The sequence below is a fragment of the Cricetulus griseus genome (genome assembly GCF_003668045.3).
Source record: "Cricetulus griseus strain 17A/GY chromosome 1 unlocalized genomic scaffold, alternate assembly CriGri-PICRH-1.0 chr1_0, whole genome shotgun sequence".
Classification (NCBI taxonomy): Eukaryota; Metazoa; Chordata; class Mammalia; order Rodentia; family Cricetidae; genus Cricetulus; species Cricetulus griseus.
The window spans coordinates 247313476-247336784 of record NW_023276806.1 but is presented as its reverse complement, the minus strand read 5'-3'; the positions used below and the strand labels follow the sequence as shown (position 1 = coordinate 247336784).

General features: G+C 49.7%; 1 protein-coding gene across 1 annotated transcript; it reads right to left on the bottom strand.

The window, feature by feature from the left end:
• Positions 1-4238: 4238 nt before the first annotated feature.
• Tmem38a (transmembrane protein 38A) lies at positions 4239-22264 on the bottom strand. Its single transcript, XM_027394867.2, has 6 exons — positions 22049-22264; positions 10367-10523; positions 9994-10178; positions 8740-8827; positions 6714-6831; positions 4239-5554 (listed from the first exon to the last, which is right to left on the bottom strand). Exons 1-6 carry the CDS (start codon positions 22170-22172, stop codon positions 5330-5332), a joined length of 897 nt encoding a protein of 298 aa, XP_027250668.1. The 5' UTR covers positions 22173-22264; the 3' UTR covers positions 4239-5329.
• Positions 22265-23309: the final 1045 nt, after the last annotated feature.

The window sequence follows — 23309 nt, the reverse complement described above, 5'->3', positions numbered from 1 at the left end:
ATTATGTGTACAGTGTTCAGCCTGCATGAATGTCTGCAGGCCAGTAGAGGGCACAAAATCTCATTACAGATGCTTGTGAGCCACCATGTGGTTGCTGGGAATTGAACTCAAGACCTTTGGAAGAACTGGCAGTGCTCTTAACCACTGAGCCATCTCTCCAGCCCCTCATGTGATTTTAAATCCCATCAGATAAACAATTAAGATGGACTATCACAACAGTCAGTATCCAAGTTTCCTTAGAAAATTGCCTAAAATAATTTTTTCAAGGTTTTTTATTTAATTATTTACTTTTTATGTGTACAGTGTTCTGCCTGCAAGTCTGCTTACAGGCCAGAAGGCACCAGATCTCATTGTAGATGGTTGTGAGCCACCATGTGGGTGCTGGGAATTGAACTCAGGACCTCTGGAAGAGCAACCAGTGCTCTTAACCTCTGAGCCATCTCTCTAGCTCCCTGACTAAAATAATTTTATAGGCATTTGTTTTCCTCTTTCCTTTCACATAAAGGATAAAATAAACTAGGATCCAACTTAAAAGAAAGAATGTTGGTCACAGTGCCATGCACCTCTAACTCCAGTGTTGGGTGGGGCAGAGGACAGGAGGGTCCCTGAGGCGTGCTTGCCGGTAGCCCAACTTCAGGCTCCGTGGGACCATGTTGTGGGAATAAAACAAACAGTGATAAAGGGTTCTCACATCCTCTTCTGGCCCCTGCAAACACAAGCACACATACATACGCTTTGTACCCCACAAACACAATACAATTTTTTAAATTAAAAAACAATTTTAAGAAGAATTCAAAGCCAGCCTGGGCTAGTTAGCAAGAACCTTCATCCAGACTAAAAGGAGGTGGGGATGTGGGTGTGGGGTGCACCCACTCATCCTGTCTGAATTCCTAGGTTCTAGCCCAAAGAAACCAAGAAGACAGGGAGGAAGGAAGGAAGGAAGGGCTGGAGAGATGGCCCAGTGATTTTTTTTTTTTTTTTTTTTGAGACAGGGTCGCACTGTGTAGCCCTGGCTGTTCTGGAACTCACTCTGTAGACCAGGCCACCCTCTAACTCAGAGAGATCCTCCTGCCTCTGCCTCCTGAGTGTGCTGGGATTAAAGCTGCTGCCTGGCCTGGTATCTCAGTGATTAAGAACACATTGACTGCTCTTGTACAGGACCTGGGTTTGATTCCCAGCAACTACATGGAGGTTCATAACTGTCTGTAATTCCAGTTCCAGGGGATCTGACGCCTTCTTCTGGCCTCTGTGGGCACTGCAAGCACATGGTACAAGACACATATGTAGGCAAAGCAACCATCCCATTACATATAAAAATACTTTTTTTTGATTTTTTTGATTTTTTTTGAGACAGGGTTTCTCTGTGTAGCCCTGGATGTCCTGGAACTCACTTTGTAAATTAGGCTGGCCTTGAACTCACAGAAATCAGACTTTGTCTGTTTCCCAGGTGCTGGGATTAAAGGTGTGCACTACTACCACTTGGCAAATTTATTTATTTTTTTAAGAAAGAATAAGGGACAACCCTCCAACTACTTTCTGAGCAGGCCTTAGTAAACAGGGGACAAACTGTCTTTTAAAAAGACATCTTGCGGGCAGTGGTGGTGCACGCCTTTAATCCCAGCACTCAGGAGACAGAGGCAGGCAGATCTCTGTGAGTTCGAGGCCAGCCTGGTCTACAAGAACTAGTTCCAGGACAGCCTCCAAAGCCACAGAGAAACCCTGTCTCGAAAAACCAAAAATAAATAAATAAATAAATAAATAAATAAGACATCTGGCTGGGTGGTGGTGGCACACACCTTCAATCCCAGCACTCGGGCGGCAGAGGCAGGAGGATCTCTAAATTCAAGGTAAGATTGGTATACAACACAAGTTCCAGGACAGCCAGGACTGTTACACAGTCTCAATCCTGTGCCTCAGAAATCCCTGCCTCAAAAAAATGATATCAGGATTTATTTATTTTTATTTCATGCATATTTCATGCATCTGTGCATGAGGGAGCCAGAAGAGGGCGTCGGATTCTTTAGAACCCAAGTTATGGATGATTCTCTCTCTCTCTCTCTCTCTCTCTCTCTCTCTCTCTCTCTCTCTCTCTCACACACACACACACACACACACACACACACACACACACATCACACACATCAGGATAGTCTCGGAGTTAGCAACTCCTTTCTAGAAAGGACCCCCCCCCCAAAAAAAATTGTATTTTCAACTGTTCAGTAGATTGAAATGTCTTAACCCTGACATGACAACGAAGGGCAGCTACAGATGTGGTTCAAACAAATAGTCAGGGGCCACACACCAATAAAACTTTATTTAAAGACACAGTGAGGAGCCATGTTTGTTTGTTGAGGAGGTGGGCACAGAGCCTGGGCTCCTGGCGTGCTGTGTTTGGATGGTATCTGGTCTATCAGTGCTCAGCGGCCCCTAGACTTGGCAGGCATGGGAGCCAGGCTGGGGCTGGGCTTTATGGTGCCTTTCCCTGTTTGAGCAGCTCACCCAGTTCGCAGCCAGTTCTGAGTCAAACAATGATGCCTGCCAGGACCCACCAACATCCTGTTTGACCTCTGACCTCCCTGCTGGTTTGTGCCACCTCAATTAGATGTTAGTTTCCTTCGCTATTTGAGCTGGGACGTTCCCAGAGGCCCCAGGTGACACCAGCAGAGAAACCCCACTGTAAGCGCGGTCCCTCCGACCTCGGTGGCTGGGGACCTGGGAACCGGGAGAGTGGCCAGAGTGTGCCGGGCTGGTGCTGAACCAAGTCCTCCCGTGTCCCTCGCTTGTCTTTAGAGAGGCAGGGCCACAGTGAGACCCACCTTAACAACAACATCAGATGAGCTTGGAGGACATCCTGTGAGGTGAAATAGGTCGGAGGAAAATACTGTAGGCTCTTCGGACGCCTCTAGAGCCCGCAAACATGGAAAGTAGAAAGTCTGTAGAGGCAGCAGGGCGGGGCACCCGGGAGTCCAACCCACACTTTAAAGGGAAGAGAGAGTTCTGGAAACCGAGATGGTGAGGACTGGACATGAGTGTGCTTAGTGAGTGGTCCTACCCATGCGACCAGCCTGCTTTACACAGAGTTCCAGGCTACCCAGGGCTACACTGCGAGGCACAGTCTAAAATAAAAATCACGCTGTTATCCCAGCACTTCGAAGGCAGAGGCAGGTGGATCTCTGAGTTCGACGCCAGTCTGGTCTACTGAGCGAGTGCCAGGACAGCCAAGACTACACAGAGAAACCACCAAAAACCAACAACAAATCAAATCAGTTTGTCACTGTGCTTCACAGTATGAACTTATATCTTTCGGTTTGTGTATGATGGTATAGATGGAGCCCAGGGTCTTGTGCATGACAGAGCCACGCCCCCAGCCCCTCCCTGGGGGATCCTAGGCAGGGGCTCCACCCTTAAGTTATTCCCCCAGTGTTATTAAACAGAGTCTTTTTAAAAATGATATAAAGAACCCTGTTCTCAATATTAGACAATAGAAGCTACCAAGCCTGAATCCTTCTGCTAAAATTAACCTGAACTTAAGACTCCCTCGGTGTCAGAGTTCTGGCACCTATTTGTGGACACCACGGCAGCTGGTCCTGGCAATGATCCCTGACCACAGGCCAGCCAGTGACTATCACGCCTCCTTCCCAAAATAGTCTGGGAGGCTCTTTATTTCCATCCTTTCAGTCCCGTCAGAATATGAGCTCCCCATGCCTTTGGCTGGAGGGCAGGAAGGCCGATCCCCTGAAATCTCCCCAGCTGCTCTAGCCCAGCCAAGGCCAGAGCCGCTGTGGTTTATATAGTTTCTGCAGTCCTGACACCGTCTACTGTCAAGGGCTGAGGACCCCTCCTGCCTCTGCATTTCAGCTATGAAAAGCTATGATGAACACGGGACCACCAGGGTCACCAGGACTACTTTGGGCACATTCCTGGAAGTGGGAGTGCTACCTGGCGATGCTAGCTCCCCTCCCCCAACTCCTCTCCTCCTCTTCCCTTTACTCTCTGCCCCTTTGCTTCCTGTTCATTTCCTTTTTGGTATTACTCTGGTAGCTCAGGCTGGCTTGGAACTGGTGGTCGGTCCTCCTGCCTCTGCTTCCTGTATGCTGGGATGACAGGTGTTAACCTTCCCACTGCCTTTGAGATGCTGGTGTGCTTGACCCTATATGCGAGGCTTCAGATGAACCCAGCACCTCTAAGAACAGACCCCACTGCACCCCTACATTTTGAGGTTGAAGAAAGCAAAAGGGCTTGGTTTACTTGCACCACATTTATTGGCTGATCACTCACACTGAGCTTTGTCTGACAGTGGAGATGAAACCCAGGAGCTTCCAGTCTCAGGTCCTTCCGAACTCCAGACAATGCCATGAAAAGGCACTTTCTCAGCAAACGGGCATCAATGGGCATTCACAGAGGCCTGAGCCCAGCCGTGCCTCACACTCACCCCTCTCATATCCTGGCGACTTTGGCTGCCACAGCCCTTGCCCTGTGCAAGGCCTACTCATCCCCAGCAGCAGCACAACACTACACGGAGCAGTTGTGGATCCATGTGTTTGTTGAATGACTGAATGAATGATGCTTATCCAGCATGAGGGACATCCGATGTGACACTCTGCACTGCATGCAGGTGGCTACACTTCTTTTGTCTGTGGGCAGATGGAACTCAAGCTCCACTTCCTAACCATTAGCCCTGGATGTGTCTGCTTGGCTGAGTAACTGCTGAGACCTTCTGGGCCCAAACACAAACGGCCCTAATGAACAAAGCATCCATACAAAGCACCTGCCACCACCCTCATCCAGGTCCCAGCTCCCTGGCCATAGCATGCTGCTGAGGAAACTTTTGGCATTATCTACCCTCTGTACACAGGAGGACCTGGGGTCTCCATGCTACTGAGAGGAAGCAGGAGGCACAGAGAATGAAGCCATTTGCCCCAAGATGCCCAGAAGGACTGGAAAGGCAGGAAAGGATGTGGGAACCCCGGTACCTGGCTCTCGGGAGGAACTTGGGTAACTGAGTCTCCAAGTGGCTTTAAATTGTTTTGGTTACAAGATATAATTTGAAAGAACAAAGAAAGAAAACCAAGAGTCTACTGGCCAGGGCTTCTGCTGAGGACTGGGTGACCCCGAAGGCTGTGATGTCATGAGACGTCTCGCAGAAAGCAGGGCTTCTCACTCCTGCATATCTCAGCCCCATGTCGGCCCTGGGAGTGGCTAATGGTTCCATATTGCAGATGGGGAAGTTGAGGCCACAGAGAACTCTGAGCCCTGTGTGCCCCTAAATTGTGAGGTTCCGAGTCTACACCCTTCTCCCCAGAACCCCATGGATGCCTGGGGCTGCCCCCTAATCCGCCTTCTTGGTCTTCTTCTTCCTGGAGCCTTCGGTCAGCTCCTCCCTGGCCTTGGCGGGCAGGCCTGAGTGCGTGGTGCCTAGCCCGCTGCCATGTGGTGCTCCATGGTTGTCATGGTGATGATCACCTCCCCAAGCTGTCCCAAACAGCACCGGGCAGATGTAACCCTCCAGAACATCAAATGGAGAACTGTGAGAGTGAGTGGCCGTCAGGAACACCTGAAGGGGAGCCCAGGAACACACGGAGGGTGAGAGAGCAGAGAAGTAGTGACAAGGGGAGTGGGCTAGCCCCAGCCCTCTAGCTTCCCACACATCCAAGTTCATGAGCCCCTATCCTGGAGTCTGGCGAGACCCGACTTGCAGTGTCCAGGCCTGGACAGTCCAGGGATGCCATGACCGTGGCCACCCACACCAACAGGACCCCCCAACACCTGCACTGGGTGCTACATTTGTTGTTGTTGAGTCAGGGAACCATGGAGCCCAGGCTAGCCTCCTACTCACTATAGAGCCAAGTGTGACCTCCATTGTGTGGGAACATGGAAGGTGTCAATCATCTGAACCTGGGAAGAGTCCCTCACAGCACCGCACCCCCACGGCCACCACACCCCACCTCCACTGTCTTGGACTTCACACTCCAAAGCTCTGAGCAATAACTTCCTCCTCTCTCCCTCCCTTCTCATCACCACACTCTTCCCTGTTTTCTCTTCCACCCTCTCTCCCCCCTTGTTTGTTTTTGTTTGCTTGCTTGCTTTTAACTTGTGTTGTATTTTAAGACAGGGTCTTATGTAGCCCAGACTGGCCCCAAATTTGCTGTGTAGTTGAGATGACCTTGAACTCCTGACTCAGGGACCACTTCCCTGACACAGGACCCAGGGGGATGTGTTTTGGTTTGTTGAGATAGAATGTCACTATGTAACCCTTGTTGGTCTGAACTCACTAGGTAGCCCAGGATGGCCTCAAACTCATGTTGATCCTCCTGCTTCAGCCTCAATAGAATGGCTCACTGACTTTCCAAGGCTATGGTCCTCTCTAGGGATGGACCGTCCCTAGGCAGGGTCTTCCATGCTTGGGAAGCTAGGGGCAACATCTCCAGTCCTGCGGAAGGGCAGGGAAGGCCCAAGCCCCTTCTGGGTGGTTTGATCAGTTACACGGGACTCTACTAGTTAAACTCACAGTGGTTTCCAGCTTCCTGTCCCCATGGTCTCCCATACGGGGCACCAGTACCCCCAGTCTACACCCTCAAGGCCAATTCTCGTCATTCCCATCCCCATCTCCTCGTCACTCAGCCTCCCAATGGGTTTCTCCTGTCTATCTCATGTGGGCCATGCACCCCAGGATTCTGCACCCCATCCCAGGGAAATGAAGGTTGCAGGCTTACCTTACATGACACCATGAACATGGTGAAAACGAAGATGAGGCTGGCCTTGGACACAGGGAGCCAGCGGGTCTGCTGCAGGGTGAACAGGATGGCTCCGTACAGGCTGGCCTTGGTGGGGCTGGGGATGTAAGACATGGGTCACTGTGCATTGTTAGTCCAGGTTCATCAGAATCTCACCAGATGGCAGATGGCCAGGAGGCACTGTACCTGTCTTCCCCGGCTGGTGGCTGCTTGCTGGGGGGCATTTTTAGTTTATGTTAGGTTGGGAAGTTACAGTCTGAGTTCATATAGGAAAACAGCTGGGGGTCTCAAGCCCATGGAAGACGGATAATTTGAGGTGGAGGCTATGCTAGGGTGAAGAACTCAACCAGTGAGGAATTTGCAGGGTGGTGACATATAGTCAGGGGGAAAAAAAAGTCTGTGACCAAATCAGGGTGCCAGCCTTTTTAGCCTTTCCTCTATGCTGACCCCTGACTTCCCACGGCTGAAAAATAAAAGGCTTCTCTCTCCTGAGTCTCCAGGACTCTTATTATGAAGTAACAGCCACTGTTTCTGACAGAAAGATCTGTATTGTTAACTGGAGCTGAGTTACTAACCCTCCTCCTCATCACCCTCTGCCTGCTCCCACCACAGTGTCTCTGCCTGTCTCTCTCACCCATGTAAGCAACTTGGGAGAGTTGGTCTCTCCCTCCAGCATGCAGGGCCTGGGGACTGAACTCACATCATCACATTGGCAGCTCCTTTACCCACTGAGCTATCTCGCAGGCCCTGCACCTCATTTTTGAGGCAAAGTCTCTCACTCACTCAATCTGAAGTCTACCAATTTTGCTAAGTGGGATGGCAATGAGCCCAAGGAAATCCTGTCTCTGCTTTCCCAGTGTGGTTTGAATGAAAATGTCCCCATTCTGGTCCGCAGGTGGGGAGGTTGAGGAACAGTGACCTTGATGGAGGAAGTGCTGGGGCAGACTTTGGGAACTAAGGGACTTGCTGTATTCCCTATCTTGTTTATGGTTCAAGATGTGAGCCCTGAGCTCCCTGCTCCTGCCACCACACCACACCTGCTGCTTGCTACCAGGTCTCCCACCATGACAGATTCAGCTGACACCTAAGCTCAAATGAAGAGCTTGGCCATGATGTTTTGTGCTGGCAACTATAGAATAGTGAGACACCAGCACCGGGGTGACCGGTGTGCTGCTGCACCTGGCATCTGACACCAGCACCGGGTTGACAGGTGTTCTTGAGTAAGTCTCTCACCCTTGAATTGCTTCTGACAGTCAGGTTTGGGGTCACAGCAACATGAAAAGACACCTAGGTGCCACTAAGCCCTTAAACACATGGCTGCCAGTCACCTCACATAGTCATGTGGGGAGAGGCGACGCCTGCAGGCTTCCCTCCCCAGCATGGAGGGCTCTGTGGTTAAAGCACTTGCCCAGAGCCAGCTGGGTAGCGAGCCTGGGCATATCAGGGACTTGGGGTTTGATAGAGAGACCCTGACTCAAAGAATATGGCGGGAAAGCAATTGAGGACGCTCCCAGCATAATCCCAGGTCTGCACACCTACACGCACACACATACACATGTGCCCACACACATTCACACCACACAGACACACAGGAAAGTGGAGAAAAGAACAAACACATGAAGGAGAAAAGGGATATACCAGGCCCAATGCAATGGTCCTTAAGGGTCACATGTCTTATGTGGCTCCGCCCACCATTCCCTCCACACTACTGTCCGTCTGTCTGTCGGCCTGCAGTTCACACCCTGCACCATTTCCTTGCTTGCCACTCACATTCTGCTCCCCCCCCCCCCCCGCTCTGCACTTTTCTAACCTGACATCGGTAGTGATTCTAGGCTCTGGGTGGGGAGTCTATTGTAGTCAGAAAACTCCTACTCACTCTTTAAAACCCCAGTCAAATATCACCTTTTGCAGAAGTTCCTCCTGTCCTTACCCCAGCAGTATCTCCAGATGATTAATAACGCAGGGCCAGACAAGGAGGGCCAGAGGCCAGAGATGGGGTACTCACAAAGACATGTGCAAGATCTCATTGGTCTCTGGCTTCCAGACTCCTCGAAGTAGCTGCTCCAGGTTGGACAGGAGGGTGACACCAGAGCCTGTGGGGCAGGGCACCGCTGAGCTGGCTGGCCACCCCCACACCCGGTTTCCTTCTCTAGCTTCAGTTCCCAAGGAAACAAAGGGCCTTCTCTTCATGAGGAGTCTCTGTGCCTGGAGAAGACCATCCATTACAGGTGGGGAAATGAGGCTCTCAACAAAGCCTTCCCCAGGTTCGCACAGCAGTCAGGGCAAACCAACAAGAAGCAATTGGATGTGTCCCCACCTACAAGGGACTGTCTTGAGTCTTACTGTGTTGCCCAGGCTGCCCCGGGATTTCTAATGCTTCCCTGGCTCAGAGTGAAGAATGCTGGGATGATAGGAGCCCACCTCCACACCCAGCTAACTGCTATCATTTTATTAATTAAAAAATTTAATAATTCTTTTTCATAATTTTATTGTTTATTTTGTGTACTGGGGTGTTAGCATGCCACAGCATTAATGCAGAGGTCAGAAGACAAAGGTGGAGTGAGCTCTCTCCTTCCACCCTATAGGATCCAAGAATTAAATCCAACTCGTTTGGTGGTAATCAACGTCACCTACTGAGCCATCCTGTCAGGCCCTGCAGATTTTTTAAATTACATTTATCTAGGTGTGGTGGTGCACACCTTTAATTCTAGATCTTGGGAGGCAGAGGCAGGGGTATCTCTGAGAGTTCCAGGCCAGCCTGGTCTACATAATGAACTCTACGCTAGCCAGGGCTACATAGAGAGACTCTGTATGGAAAAAAACATTGTTCCATTTCATTTATACTTTTTGTAGTAGTAGGGAGTGTGTCCTTGTGCATGCCTCACCATGACACATGTGTAGAGATCAAAGGACAACTTTCAAGAGTTGGTTCTATCCTTCCACTATGTGGGCTCCAGGGATCAAACTCGGGACATCAGGTTTGGCCTCAAAGCGCTCTTCCCCACTAAGCCATCGTGCTGGCACTATTACTATTAACTTCATTGTTTTTGTGTGTGGTGTGTGTAGGCACATGGGCCATGGTCCTCATGTGGTGGGCAGTGAACAACTTGTGGGAATCAGTTCTCTCCTGTGTAGGTCACAGGGATCAAACTCGGTCACTGTCACCAGGCTTTTGCAGCAAGCTCCTTCACCACTGATCCACCTCACTGGACCCCTGTGGTGATTTTTCTTTTATCCTCCTTGTCATAATTCCGTTTACCTTTGACCCACCCGGTGGCGATCATGATGAACCACCCGTGGTGGTAGTGGTGGTGTGCGTGATGGATGCCCACGGCAATCTTCCGCACCCTCACCACCTCCTTCATAGCCACAAAGATGAGCTTCACAGGCAAGAAGCAGACGCACTTGTAGAAGAGGTCCAAGGGACAGAAGAAAATCAAGTACCTTTGAGGACAGGAGGCCTAGGGTCAGGGGGACGAGCAGCTGAGCAGGAGATCCAGGGGAGGGCAGTGAGGACGCTGGTGCCCTGCAGATTGCGACTGGGGTCCTTGCTCCTTCAACCTCCCTCCTCCCCGGTGTTGGGGTCCCCCCTGGCCCCAGGCTCAGCCTCTCTGGGGCTTCCAGATGCCTACCACACTGCAGAGGCCAGCAGGATACTGGAGCTGTTGCTGAAGTAGTCAATGATGGGCTCCCCGAGGAGCAAGTCGGCCAGGATGTAGCTCCCGAAACAGTGCAACATGGCGCACAGCCAGGACGCCACCGGGTGGCGCCGGGACAGCTCCACAGCTCCTGCGAGCGAGGCACATGAATTCTGGTGGTCACTGGAAGAGGCAACCAGAGGTGCATGCCACACCTGCAGCAAGCTGCCCTTTTAACCCCTGGGTGCTGAAGATTAAACCGAGGGCTTCCCATGTGCCCCTCAGGCGGGCTCTGGGATGGAAGCCAGCTGCATGCTGAGCCTGAGCTCTACCGTCAAGGTCGGAAAGAGGCAGTTGTGATGCGCCTGTGCCCACTGAGGACGCCATCGTAGGCCGCAGATGGGGTGAAGCATTTATAGGAAAAAAACTCATTAAATTTCATCAGGGGCCACTAGCTGTCTCCTCAGGGGCAACTGAGCCAGTACAGGCACTTGCCACCAGGCTTGATGAGCTATCTTCTATCCCAGGACCTGCATAGTGGAGGGAGACCTGACTCACTGTGGACACTCACACTCACACTCACACTCACACACACACACACACACACACACACACACAGAGAGAGAGAGAGAGAGAGAGAGAGAGAGAGAGAGAGAGAGAAGCCCAACTTAGGCAGATCTGTAACTTCAAGGCCAGCCTGCACAGTGAGTTCCAGGGCTACAAAGAGAAACCCTGCCTCAAATAAACAAACAAATAAATAAATAAAGATAATATTTGCAGATCTCCATAGTCGATGTTAATGGTTAGGCTCTATCTTTATGTTAGCATTGTCCCCATCTCATAAAGCCACACCCCAGATGATTGCTTATCCTGAGGAGTTCCTCCCTTTCTGGCCAATTCTGAACAACTTTAGGACAAAGCTGTCACTCAGCAGCTTGATGCTCCTCAAAGAGCGACCAGAGTGTGGAGATGCTGTGCAAGTGTGGGTGCTGGAATTCAGATCCTTAGAGCCCATGAGACCCAGAATCCGGTGAGGTGGCTCAACAGCAACAGGCCTCACGCCTGCCACCTTCTGGGACACATATAGTGGGAGGAATGAGCCGATTCCTGCACCTTGTTCTCTGGGCCATGTGTGCATGCACACACATACAAGTACTCTAAAAAGCACACAAAAGAACGGCCAGCTTGTCAAGTGCCCTGGTAGGTAATTACAACTGCAGTACTTGGGACACAAAGAGAGGAGGGAAGAGAGGAGGGAGAGGAGAAGGGAGGAGGGAGGAGGAGGGGGGAGGGGAGGGAAGGGGAAAGAACACCCTCTCCTGAATCTATTTAAGGCACTGCTTCCCCTGAGAAGTAATCCCAGGAGCAGCTGGCGAATGCACAGGGCCAAGGCTGCTGAAGCACTCCCTCCTGCCTTGCAGAAAAAAGACACTTGAATGTGCTTCTAAAAATAGCTGCCAGGGGTAGTCTTCTTCCAGGGTGTTTCTTGTGCCCTTTGGGACCATCCTAGAGCCAGAGCTGAGATTTCAGTGCATGACACTGTGACAAACAGACAACAGGCTTTGCCTCATAAGCTCCTCCTATATAAAGTCCTAAGTCCCCTTTTGGTTCTGCCACTCAGGCCTATGTAGCCCTGAGCAAGTGTCTGCCACCAGCCTCCAGCCGGCCTGTTTCTTTGGCTGTCAAAAGGCAGAGGGATGGCTTTACATAGCTCTCAAGGTATAATGGTTCAACTCATTATCATTATTTACTTTTTTATTTTTATTTTTTTTTTGGGGGGGTTCGAGACAGGGTTTCTCTGTGGCTTTGGAGGCTGTCCTGGAACTAGCTCTTGTAGACCAGGCTGGTCTCGAACTCACAGAGATCCACCTGCCTCTGCCTCCCGAGTGCTGGGATTAAAGGTGTGCGCCACCAATGCCCCGGCATCTTTATTTATTTTTGAAAGGTTTGTTTATATGTATGAGTGCTTGCCTACATGTGTGTCTGTGCATGATGACAGTGCAGTGCTTGCTGAGGCCTGAAGAGGGTGTTGTGTCCCTTGGAGCTGGAGTCACAGATGGTTGTGAGGGACCCTGGATCCTTTGCCAGAGCAGCCAGTACTCCTAACTGCTGAGTTATTGCTCCAGCCCAGTTTATTGCGTTTATTTATTTTGACATGGAATCTGGCTCTAATCCAGGCTAGCCTTTAATTTGCCATCTTCCTGCCTCAGCCTCACCACTGCTGAGATGACAGGCTTCAGTCACTCAGAGCCTGAAGAAGCTCCCTGGCTCTATCAAAGACTTCCTACCAGAACAACAACAACAAAAACAAAAAACAAAACAAAACAAAAACTTAGCCCTTAGCAATTATGCCAGAGATATTCCAAGGCCTAGAGTGAGCTTGAAATATCTGGGGGTGGGGAGTGGTGGAAATTTTCACACACTAGTGTGGTGATATTTTGTCTATGATCTAACAAATAAAGCTTGCCCGAAAATCAGAGTGCAGAGCTTGACACACTAGTTAGCCATAGAGGCCCTAGCAGTGATGCCACACACCTTTAATCCCAGCATTTGAGTGATAGAGATAGATGGATCTCTGTGAGTTCAAGGCCACCTTGGGCTACACAAAATTGATCCAGTTTAAAAGAGAAACAGAGCTCATGCAAAGGTGATCCCTGCACTTGGGGTCCCAAGCCTTTAATCCCAGCACTAGGGAGGTGGAGACAGAAATGATATCACTGAGCAGAGAGGCAGGAGGTGACTGGAGCTCAGGGCAGTCTGAGGATTCGTAGAGACATAGAGACAGAAGCAGTCTCAGCAGTCAGTCTGAGAAGGCAGTCTGAGGACAGGATTGCCCCTTTAGTCTGAGTATTAGTAGAGATAAGAACTCTAGTGGCTGGCTGTTCTGTTTCTCTGATCCTTCAGCTTTCACCCCTGATAGCTGACTCTGAATTTTTATATTAAGACCAATTAGAATTCATGCTACCTCTGGCAACTTTTGGGGTACAAATTCACACACACACAAAAAAGCCATTTGCCTAGAGGCCAGAGTTACACATGGCTGGAGTCACTGCCCTACTGGCTAGGTTTTCCTTTCTTTTCTCCTGATGGACTTTCCCTGGACCCCCTTCTTGGGCTGCTGCCAAACTAGGTCAGGCTTCTACTGTTGTACGAAGCAGCAGTCAGCCTCATGTCTTCATTGTCATCATCAGGCTTTGGTGAGAAAATTGGGAATTCCCTTTTTTGTTTTTGGTTTTTTTGAGACAGGGTTTCTCTGTGTAGCTTTGTGCCTGCTGTCCTGGATCTTTTTTTGTTTTGTTTTGTTTTTCCGAGACAGGGTTTCTCTGTGGCTTTGGAGCCTATCCTGGAACTCCCTCTGTAGACCAGGTTGGTCTCAAACTCACAGAGATCTCCTGCCTCTGCCTCCGAGTGCTGGGATTAAAGGCGTGAGCCACCAGTCTTTAATTCTTGGTTTATCTCTAAAAAAGTTTTGATGAGTGCCAAGATACAGGCTTTAGAAAAACCTATTAAAACAGACCATAGAGATATTCAAACCCAGACAGGATTTAAAGGAGAACCAATTTCAGCATTGCATTATGAGTTTAGAGAGGAACAGCCTACGGCTTTCAAACAACCAACCTTAATATATCCAGTCACCTCACAGGAATTGCCAAATGACAGAGTCTCTGTAAGAGCTGACTGGACTCCTGTGCCAATGTTAGATTTGATTCAAGGAAGCGATAGTCTCGTGTGGCATGCATTCAACAGTTGTGAAGCAGATGTTAAACTTGTGGCCAACTTGTAATAAAATTATCCCTCAAGACTGGAAAGACTTGGTTACAGCAGTCGTGGAGCCAGGTCCACAATTACAATGAAGGACCTGGTGGAAAGATGAGGTTAAGACCATTGAACAACAGAGTAGAGCTAGAGGCATGGAAATCTCCCAAGACCAACTTCTTGGAAGGAGATTATGCTACTATAGAAAGTCAATGCCCGGGGGCTGGAGAGATGGCTCAGAGGTTAAGAGCACTGGCTGCTCTTCCAAAGGTCCTGAGTTCAATTCCCAGCAACCACATGGTGGCTCACAACCATCTACAATGAGATCTGGTGCCCTCTTCTGGCGTGTAGGTAGAACATTGTATACATAATAAATAAAAATCTTAAAAAAAAAAAAAGAAAGAAAGTCAATGCCCATATGATGGCCACATCCTGGCTTTATGTCATGCAACAATATTGGATGGTTTGGACAGAATTAAAAAAATAGGAAAGAAGATTAAGTCATTTGCTAAAGTCATACAGGGCCTGAAATAAACTTTTACTGATTTCTTACAAAGACTGACATCAGCAGTAAATAGAATGATACCAAATTCAGAAGCTAGACAAATAATAATTGAATCTCTGGATTTTGAAAAAGCTAATCCTCAATGCAAAAAGATAATTAGGCCTTTAAAGGCAAGGGGCCCCCTTCTCCTACTTATCTTGCTCCCTGCCGCTGGCTAGGCTGTTCTGGTGAATAGGATCCTCCTAAATAAATATCCTTATATCTAGACCTGACTCTGTATTGCTATTTCACATTAATCAGCACCGTTGGCAGAATGGATCAGAGACACAATCAATATTGAACCTCATGACCATGATGATGCTTGGATAGGAGAGGTGATTTCCAGAGGTTTGAAGAAAAACTGAAATGTCAAGTATTTCAACTGTGGATTCTGCAGAAGGTGTGGCAAGGGTAGGCATTGGACTAGTGGCTACAGGTCAACAAGGGGCAGTCACGGTAACCCTTTGCCATCAGGAAATGCCTTGAGGGGCCTCTCACAGGCCCCCATGTCAAATCTGGTTCAGGGAAGAAACTCCTTCCCAGAGCAATTAAAGAACCTAATGTCTATTATAAGAAACCATACTGCTCTGGATGATAGAAAAACTATAAAAGAGAAAACAAAAAATTCAGGAGAAACCATGAATCAAAACTGATAAAGATTGGATTTGAACAAGAGAGACCTCTTAATTAGAAGAGGTCATCAAACAGCATGACCACTCAATCTAAACTAATTTATATGACTAACAAATATTTTAATTTGATCAGATAAAATTTGCCAAAAAAGAAACTCCCCAAAATTAGGACTGTGAGAGGACTTTGTTTTTGTCTTTTCAGGAAAATAAAAACAACCATCTTGCCCTCAATACCTTTGGACAAATAAGCACCCAAAGAAGGGAGAGCTAATTGGAAAAATCTGATCTAATGCGATTTCTGAAGTCTTCAAAAGGATGATGGGCCCCACAATGAGGATTCCACCAGGACTATGATAACACCACTAAGCTGAAAAACACCACCTAAAGATCGGCTTTGGACTACAAACTGCTCAGGACAATTTCGAGGTGCCTAGCTGAGATGATCCAGCCTCACAGTCTACTCTGGCCAGAACTTGAGACAACCCTGAACTTGCCATTCATTACACAGAGACTGACAACAAATGCTACAGCTACCTCTCCCAGGACTTGACAATTAGTCCTGATTTTTCTTTTCAGAGCCCCCTAAAGATGCTGTTGTCCCCAGATAGCAGGAAGCAAATTTAACAACACCCACATTCCCGAGAGGTGGGGTGGTGGTTTTTGGTCTTTCAATGAGTTATCAATGATAGTTATCATTGTTTAGGTGGGCTGGTTACACAAGTTGTTATTGGTAACAGTCAGGAAAAAAAGCTAAACAAAGGAGATTAGATCAGGTTTCTTATTTTGAAAAGAAGGAGGGATACAGATATGATGAGATAAAAAGATAAGATTATTGAATCTACTTTTAAAAAGTAACTACTAGTTTCAAATATTTTACATTGAATTGGACTTTCGTATGTTGTATACATATATTGATACAAATTTGAGATTAATTTTGCTAGAACATACACGTCTACTCTTGTTCTAGGTTTGTACCTATACAGCTCATATAACAATGTAATGCAAATTTCTAGTCCTTGAAAGTTATTATTACCAACTATACAGGATAATAAGGAAATGCAGGTTAGTAATTAGTCACCTATTACAATCGAATTTATAGTAAAATTAAGAATTTTTCAAGAGATATATTTTAGATAGACAGGTCATCTTTGAATACTTCAGAGATAAACAAAATATGCCATTTAAGATGTTTCAATAGGCTGGACGGTGGTGGTGCGTGCCTTTAATCCCAGCACCCAGGAAACAGAGGCAGGTGGATCTCAGCTTAATTTTGTTCTGAACCTAAAGCTGGTCTGAAAAAAACTCTGCCTGTTAATTAGTGCTGCAACTCAGGGGCAGAGGACTGGTCAGGCATGCCTGAAGCCCTGGGCTCTATCACTGGCACGTCAAGAACCAGGCACGCTGGCACAGGCCTGCAATACAGCACTCAGGACTCAAGAGGATCTTGAGTTTGAGGCCAGCCTGGGCTACAAAGTGAGATCTAAAGCACTCAGAGTCTGTTATTGTTGGGTATGTCTGTAGTCCTAGCACTTGAGAGATGGGGACAGAAGAATCAGCAGTTCAAGGTCATCTTTAACTGCATAGAAAGTTTTAGTTCAGCCTGAGCTACTTAAGACCAGCTTAGAGCAAACAAATGAAGATCGGTGCCAAGCGCACAGCTCAGTTGGTAAAGTGCTTTCCTAACACACCTACAGCTTTGGGGTCCGCCCACGGGGGGGGGGGGGGGAGGGCGGCACCTGTCATCCCATCATTGGGGTGGGGATGAGTTCTCAGTTTAACAAGCAGACAAGCAGCCCTAACCTATTTTAGTTCCTCCTTCTAGAAGCCTAGAAGCCATTGCCTCGAGTGGTGTTTGGCTCAAACTCTTCCGGGCAGTTCTGGTTCGGCCCAGTGTTCTGCATTTCTAAGCTTTCTTGCAAAAAAACTCTCTGGAGAGCCTGATCTAGAGCATTCTGAATGAGTGGAGCCACTTCTTACAGATTGCTCAGGTGCCTAACTCCACATTGCCACATCATTGGACTACATGCCAGGAGCCAGCAGATGGCCTAAGTTGCAGACTGGCAAGGCGAATGCATGGGGGCAATGGGGCCAGTGATGGCTGAGTTGGTGCCAGCAGACAGGTCCCACCTCACCTGTCCCTTTTGTTTCCTGTGTGTGTGTGTGTGTGTGTGTGTGTGTGTGTGTGTGTGTGTGTGTGTGTGTGTGTATTTGAATGGGGGAGACGACACAGTACATAATGCAGGGGCTTTGTGTACATGTGTGTCTATGCACATGGAGCCAGCCTGTCCTGAGGACCCAGTCTCTGCCTCCCGAATACTGCACCATCTTTTTTTATTTTATTGTTTGGTGGTGGGGTGGGGATGGTCAAAACAGGATCTCATTATATAGCTCTGGCTGTCCTGGAACTCACTATGTACATCAGGATGGCCTCAAATTTACAGAGATCTGCTTGCTTCTGTCTCCTGAGTGCTAGGATTAAAGGCATGTGCCACCATCTTTAGCTGAGAAAGAGGCTTGATATGTAGCCCAGGCTGGCCTACACTAAGGCTCTTTGGGTTAGTCTTGTTTGCTGAAATAACAAGTATGTGTTGCCTGGCAGCTCCCAAGTTACCTTGATTTCCCAAGAGAAGGATGAAGAGAGTTCTCTCAACCTAATCCACTATTCTGGGAGTCATAGGAACTTAGGTATGAGACACTAAGTTCCATGGGACTTTCAGGTTCACTGCATACTAATTTACTGCAACGCTCTACTTCCTGTTCCCCAAATTTTGAAGAAGTCATCCCAGGCAGATGTCATGCAGCAAATACCAGGAGGTGAGGGGTGGGAGGGGGGAATGGGCTTGAAATGCAAGCATGCAGATATTCTGATTAAATTGGCCTGGGTTTATTGTTTGATTTTGGAGTGTGGCGATGGAATCCAGGGTCTCCTGCATGATAACTAATCAAGAGCTCTACCAACAAGCCACCCTCAGTTCCACACGGGGGATTCCAGGCAGGGACTCCACCCACATTGCTATTCCTTTAAAACTGTTTATTTTGGGTTGGGTGATAGATACCTCAGCAGGCAAGATTCCTATTGCCAATTCTGACAACTTGAGTTCAATCCCTGGGACCCACATGGTAGGAGAGAAACAGTTCCCTCAAGTTGACAAGTGTCCTCTAAACTCCACATATATGCTGGGTACACACAAAATAAATAAACGAAAATGAATTTTGCTGGGCAGTGGTGCCACACGCCTTTAGTCTTAGCACTCAAGAGGCAGAGGCAGGTGGATCTCTGAATTTGAGGCTAGCCTGGTAAAGAGTGAGTTCCAGGATATCCAGGGCTACCCAGAGAAACCCAATCTCCAAAAATAAAACAAAACACCCCCCACACACATATATTTTTCCCCCCTGAGGGCCAGAAAGATGGCTTACGGCGTAGCAGGTAACAACATTTGCCACCAGGCCTGAGTTCAATCCCTGGGACCCACATGGTCAAAGGAAAGATCTGAAACCTGCCTTGTCCTCTGACCACCACACATGTGCAATGGTAGCACTCCACACACACAATAAATAAACAAATAAAATGTAATAATGAAAAATTTAATACAATTTCATTTTAAGATAGGATCTGTCTAAGTTGTTCAAGCTGGCCTTGAACTTGCAATCCTTCTGCCTCTGCATCTTGAGGAGGTGGGATAACAAGTGGGTACCATTGAACCTGACTGAGGTCAAGTTTTATAGTGTCTGGCCTCAAATTGAGAGATCCACTTGCCTCTGCCTCCCAAGTGCTGGCATTAAAATTGTACACCACCAACCCCAGGAGGAAATGAACTTTTTTGTTTTGTTTTTGTTTTTTGAGACAGGGTTTCTCTGTGGCTTTGAAGACTGTCCTGGAACTAGCTCTTGTAGAGCAGGTTGGTCTCGAACTCACAGAGATCCTCTGCCTCTGCCTCCCGAGTGCTGGGACTAAAGGCTTGCAACAGCAACACCTGGCTTTTTTTTTTTTTTTTTTTTTTTTAAGGTTTTTTGAGACAGGGTTTCTCTGTAGCTTTGGAGGCTGTCATGGAACTCACTCAGTAGACCAGTCTGGCCTCAAACTCACAGAAATCCACTTGTCTCTGCCTCCCAAAGTGCTGGCATTACAAGTGTGCACCACCAAGCCCAGGTGGAAATGAACTTTTAAAAGACCCTAGAAATCTGATGTGCGGCTAGGTTTGAGAAACTAGTGAAGTTCTAAAGCATAAAACCAAAACCTTCTGGAACATTGTAACTCCTACACTTTCGGCACAGATGGTTTACTGTGAGGCCCCTGCAGAACTATTCAGACAAGAATGGGCATGGATTACAACTAGGTTTCAAGTACAGGAAGATGATCATTGAGTTTGAGTCTAGCCTGGGCTATACAGTGAACCCTGTTTTGTTTGTTTTTGTTTTGTTTTTTTGAGACAGGGTTTCTCTGTGTAGCCCTGGCTGTCCTGGAAGGTACTCTTGTGGACCAGGCTGGCCTTGAACTCACAAAGATCCACTAGTCTCTGCCTCCAGAGTGCTGGGATTAAAGACGTGCATCACCCCCGACCCCCCGACCCCCAGTTTTGCTTTATTAAATAGGGTTAGCAAGATGGTTCAGAGGTAACAGAACTTGCTACCCAGTGAGGACCTGAGTTTGATGCCCAGAACGCATGTAAAAATGTAAGGCAAGGCTGACTCCACAAAGTGGTCCTCTGTCCTGCACATGCTCTCTGTGGCATGTATACAGACATACACTGATGATGATGACTGAAAATATTGTAAAACACAAATAAAATAAAGGGGGGCAGTGAGTGGCTCTTTGGGTAAAGATACTTGCTGTGCCAAGGCGGCACAGCTCTGTCAAGTTGTCCTCTGCCCTCCACATCACATCCTGGCACATTCACACCACACACACACACACACACACACACACACACACACACACACACACACAGAGAGAGAGAGAGAGAGAGAGAGAGAGAGAGTAAACGAAAAGTTAAAAATTATAATACTCTCTCAGAAATCCACTTGTCTCTGCCTCCCAAAGTGCTGGCATTACAAGTGTGCACCACCAAGCCCAGGTGGAAATGAACTTTTAAAAGACCCAAAAAACAAAAACAAAACAAAAAGTTCTCTCCCATTTTCAGCATACTTCTTATTCTTAGTAAGTCCATCCCAGGGGCTTCTGTCTCCTCTAGGTGGATCTTCGGGTGTGCTGGGTTCCACAGAAGCCACCAGGAATTCGTCCCTAAATGGGAAATCCAGTTTCTCCAAACAAAAGCACTTTGACTTGCAAAGCCAAGGCTCTCTAGAGCAGCTTTTAGAGACAGACTCATGCTGTGCACAGGGAAGAAAAACAACACGGATGCCTGACAAGTCACGCCAATCCCTATGCATAAGAGCATATTTATGCTTGTCAAAGGTTTATGTAAAGTAGACAGGAACACTTTTTTTTTTTAAGCTTGATTTTTCCCCTTCCACTTTGTGGGCCATCTTGAAGTCCTCCCCCCCCCCCCGTTTTTAAGTAAATATAGCAGGCTATGTTTGTCACCTCAAAACGAATTACATGTCTACCAACGAAGGGTCCTACACTTTCTTGGAAGAAAAGTCTTCTGTCCTTCAAACTGGCAGGTTCTGTAGAATAACTAAAACTACACGACACAATTACTTATGCTGAACTTGTATAAAAATAGAACACTCCGGGGAGGCATTGCTTTTTTATTTATTTTTGAGATAGTCTGTAGTCAAACTGGCCAGCAACTCACCATATATACAGGCCTGGTTGTCCTGGAATTAGCTTTGCTATCCCCCTGCCTCTATGTTCCGAGTTCTGGGGTTATGGTGTGAGCTACATTTGTCCTCATTAAAACAGAATGGTTGGAGGAATGGGGGAGCAGCGAGATGGTTCAGCTGCTAAAGGAGCCTGTCCACCCCACAACTCTGACTACCAGAGTTCCATCTCGGGATTCAGATGATGAACGCAGAAAAACGACTCCTACAAATTCTCCTCTGACCTCCACATATGACCACAACACACAAATAAAAGCAGTTAATCGTTTGTTTTTTTTTTTTAATTAAAGAAGTCGGGTCTACCTCCCGTGATTCTTGAGAGCAGGCTGACCCAAAGTTGCCCTGTCCTGGAACCACTTCGGCTCCCTAAGAGGGAAGGATCCCAGGCCAGAGCTGGCCCAGTCGAGAAACAGGAAGGGAGGGGAGAAGAGGATGCCAAAAGATGCAGTGCAGAGGGGACACCGGTGTCACTTTCCCCGAACCTGATCGCAGCCCCCAGCACGGCCAGCCCTTATATAGTCACCGGGCAGTCAGTCACTCCAAGGGCGTGAAGGGAGGTCATGGCAGCTGACGTCCAGAAGATCTGACCTCGCCCGGGCAGGGCCGACCCTTGCTTGCAGCCTTCGCCACCATCCATGCCCCTTGCCGAAGTTCAAGTTCACTAAGCCTTGTTGTAACGTGGCTCCCTGCCCGCCCGCACAGCACCTGTCCTCCCTACAGTAAGCAAGCGCTCTCCTCTCCTTACCTCCCACCCCTTCTGCAGCCCCCTTGCCGCTGCTCCTCCGTGCCCGGGCTCCCTCCTCCACCTGCGCGAGCGTGGGAGCACTCTGCCTCTTCCCTATCCAGACCCGGGACCAGTGCTGCCGCCTCTCTGCCTCCATCGCACGGGCACGGGCACGGGCACGGGCACGGGCACGGGCACGGGCACGGGCAACCTCCGTCCTGGGGGACCCTACTCACCTGGCTCATACTTGAGGTAAATGATGGAGACGATGAAGTAGCTGAGGTCGAAGACTGGGAAGAGCGGCACGCGCGAGAAGCTGAGCGCCAGCTCTCCCAGGCTCAGCGCAGAGAGCAGGTCCATGGCGTTGGCGGCTGCGTGCTCGGACCCCGGCCCCGTGCGTTCCGCCGCCCGCCGGCCACCGGGCGAATGCGCCGCGGCCACTGAGCCCGCCCCCGCTGCCAGGGCCCCGCCGGGAGAGGAGGAGCGATGCGGCCGCCCACCCCCTGCCCGGCCCCGCCCCCCGCCGCCAGGCCCCGCCCAGAGAGAGGAGGCGATGCAGTCGCCCACCCCGCCGGCGCCTGCCCGGCCCCGCCCCGCCGCCAGGCCCCGCCCCTCCCGGGAGAGGAGGAGCGATGCGGCCGCCCACCCCGCCTAGCGCCTGCCCGGCCCCGCCCTCCCGGGAGAAGAGGAGCGATGCGGCCGCCCACACCGCCGAGCGCCTGCCCGGCCCCGCCCCGCGCCAGGCCCGGAGAGGAGGAGCGATGCGGCGCCCACCCCGCCGAGCCGCGCTGCCCGCCCCGCCCCGCCGCCAGGCCCCGCCCCGCCCGGAGAGGAGGAGCGATGCGGCCGCCCACCCCGCCGAGCGCCTGCCCGGCCCCGCCCCGCCCGGGAGAGGAGGAGCGATGCGGCCGCCCACCCCGCTGAGCGCAAGGCCCCGGGCGCCAGGGCTCGGGTTAGCGCAGCCGCCTAAAGGGGTCTGCACCCCACACGCAGCCCCCTCAAGCGGACTCCGGTCCGGCTACAGCTTAGTTAGGACCCCCGTCTCCTAATCAGGACTCCTGTCCCCCCCCACCACCCGGATCCCAGTCAGGAGGGAGGAGCCCAGTCAAGAATCCATGGTTTTGTTGTTGTTTTTGAGACAGGGTTTCTCTGTGGAACAGTCCTGGCTGTCCTGGCACTCCCTCTGTAGACCAAGCTGGCCTCGAACTCACAGAGATCCGCCTGCCTCTGCCGCCCCAGTGCTGGGACTAAAGGCGTGCGCCACCACCGCCCGGTTTCATGTTTTACTCCTGAGGAGCCCGAGTCAGAACCCCGCTCCCACAAGGCGACTTAGCGCAATCCCTCGTGTCCTCTCTGTCCTGTGTCCCAGGGGTCAGGACCCTCCTCTCCTGCGGACGGTGTTCCACAGGGTCCGCGGAGTTAGGGACCCCCCCACGGGTGTCCCGTTAGGTCCCACAGGCAGGCAGGGGTGCACTCGGCTGGGGTCGCAGCCCTCGT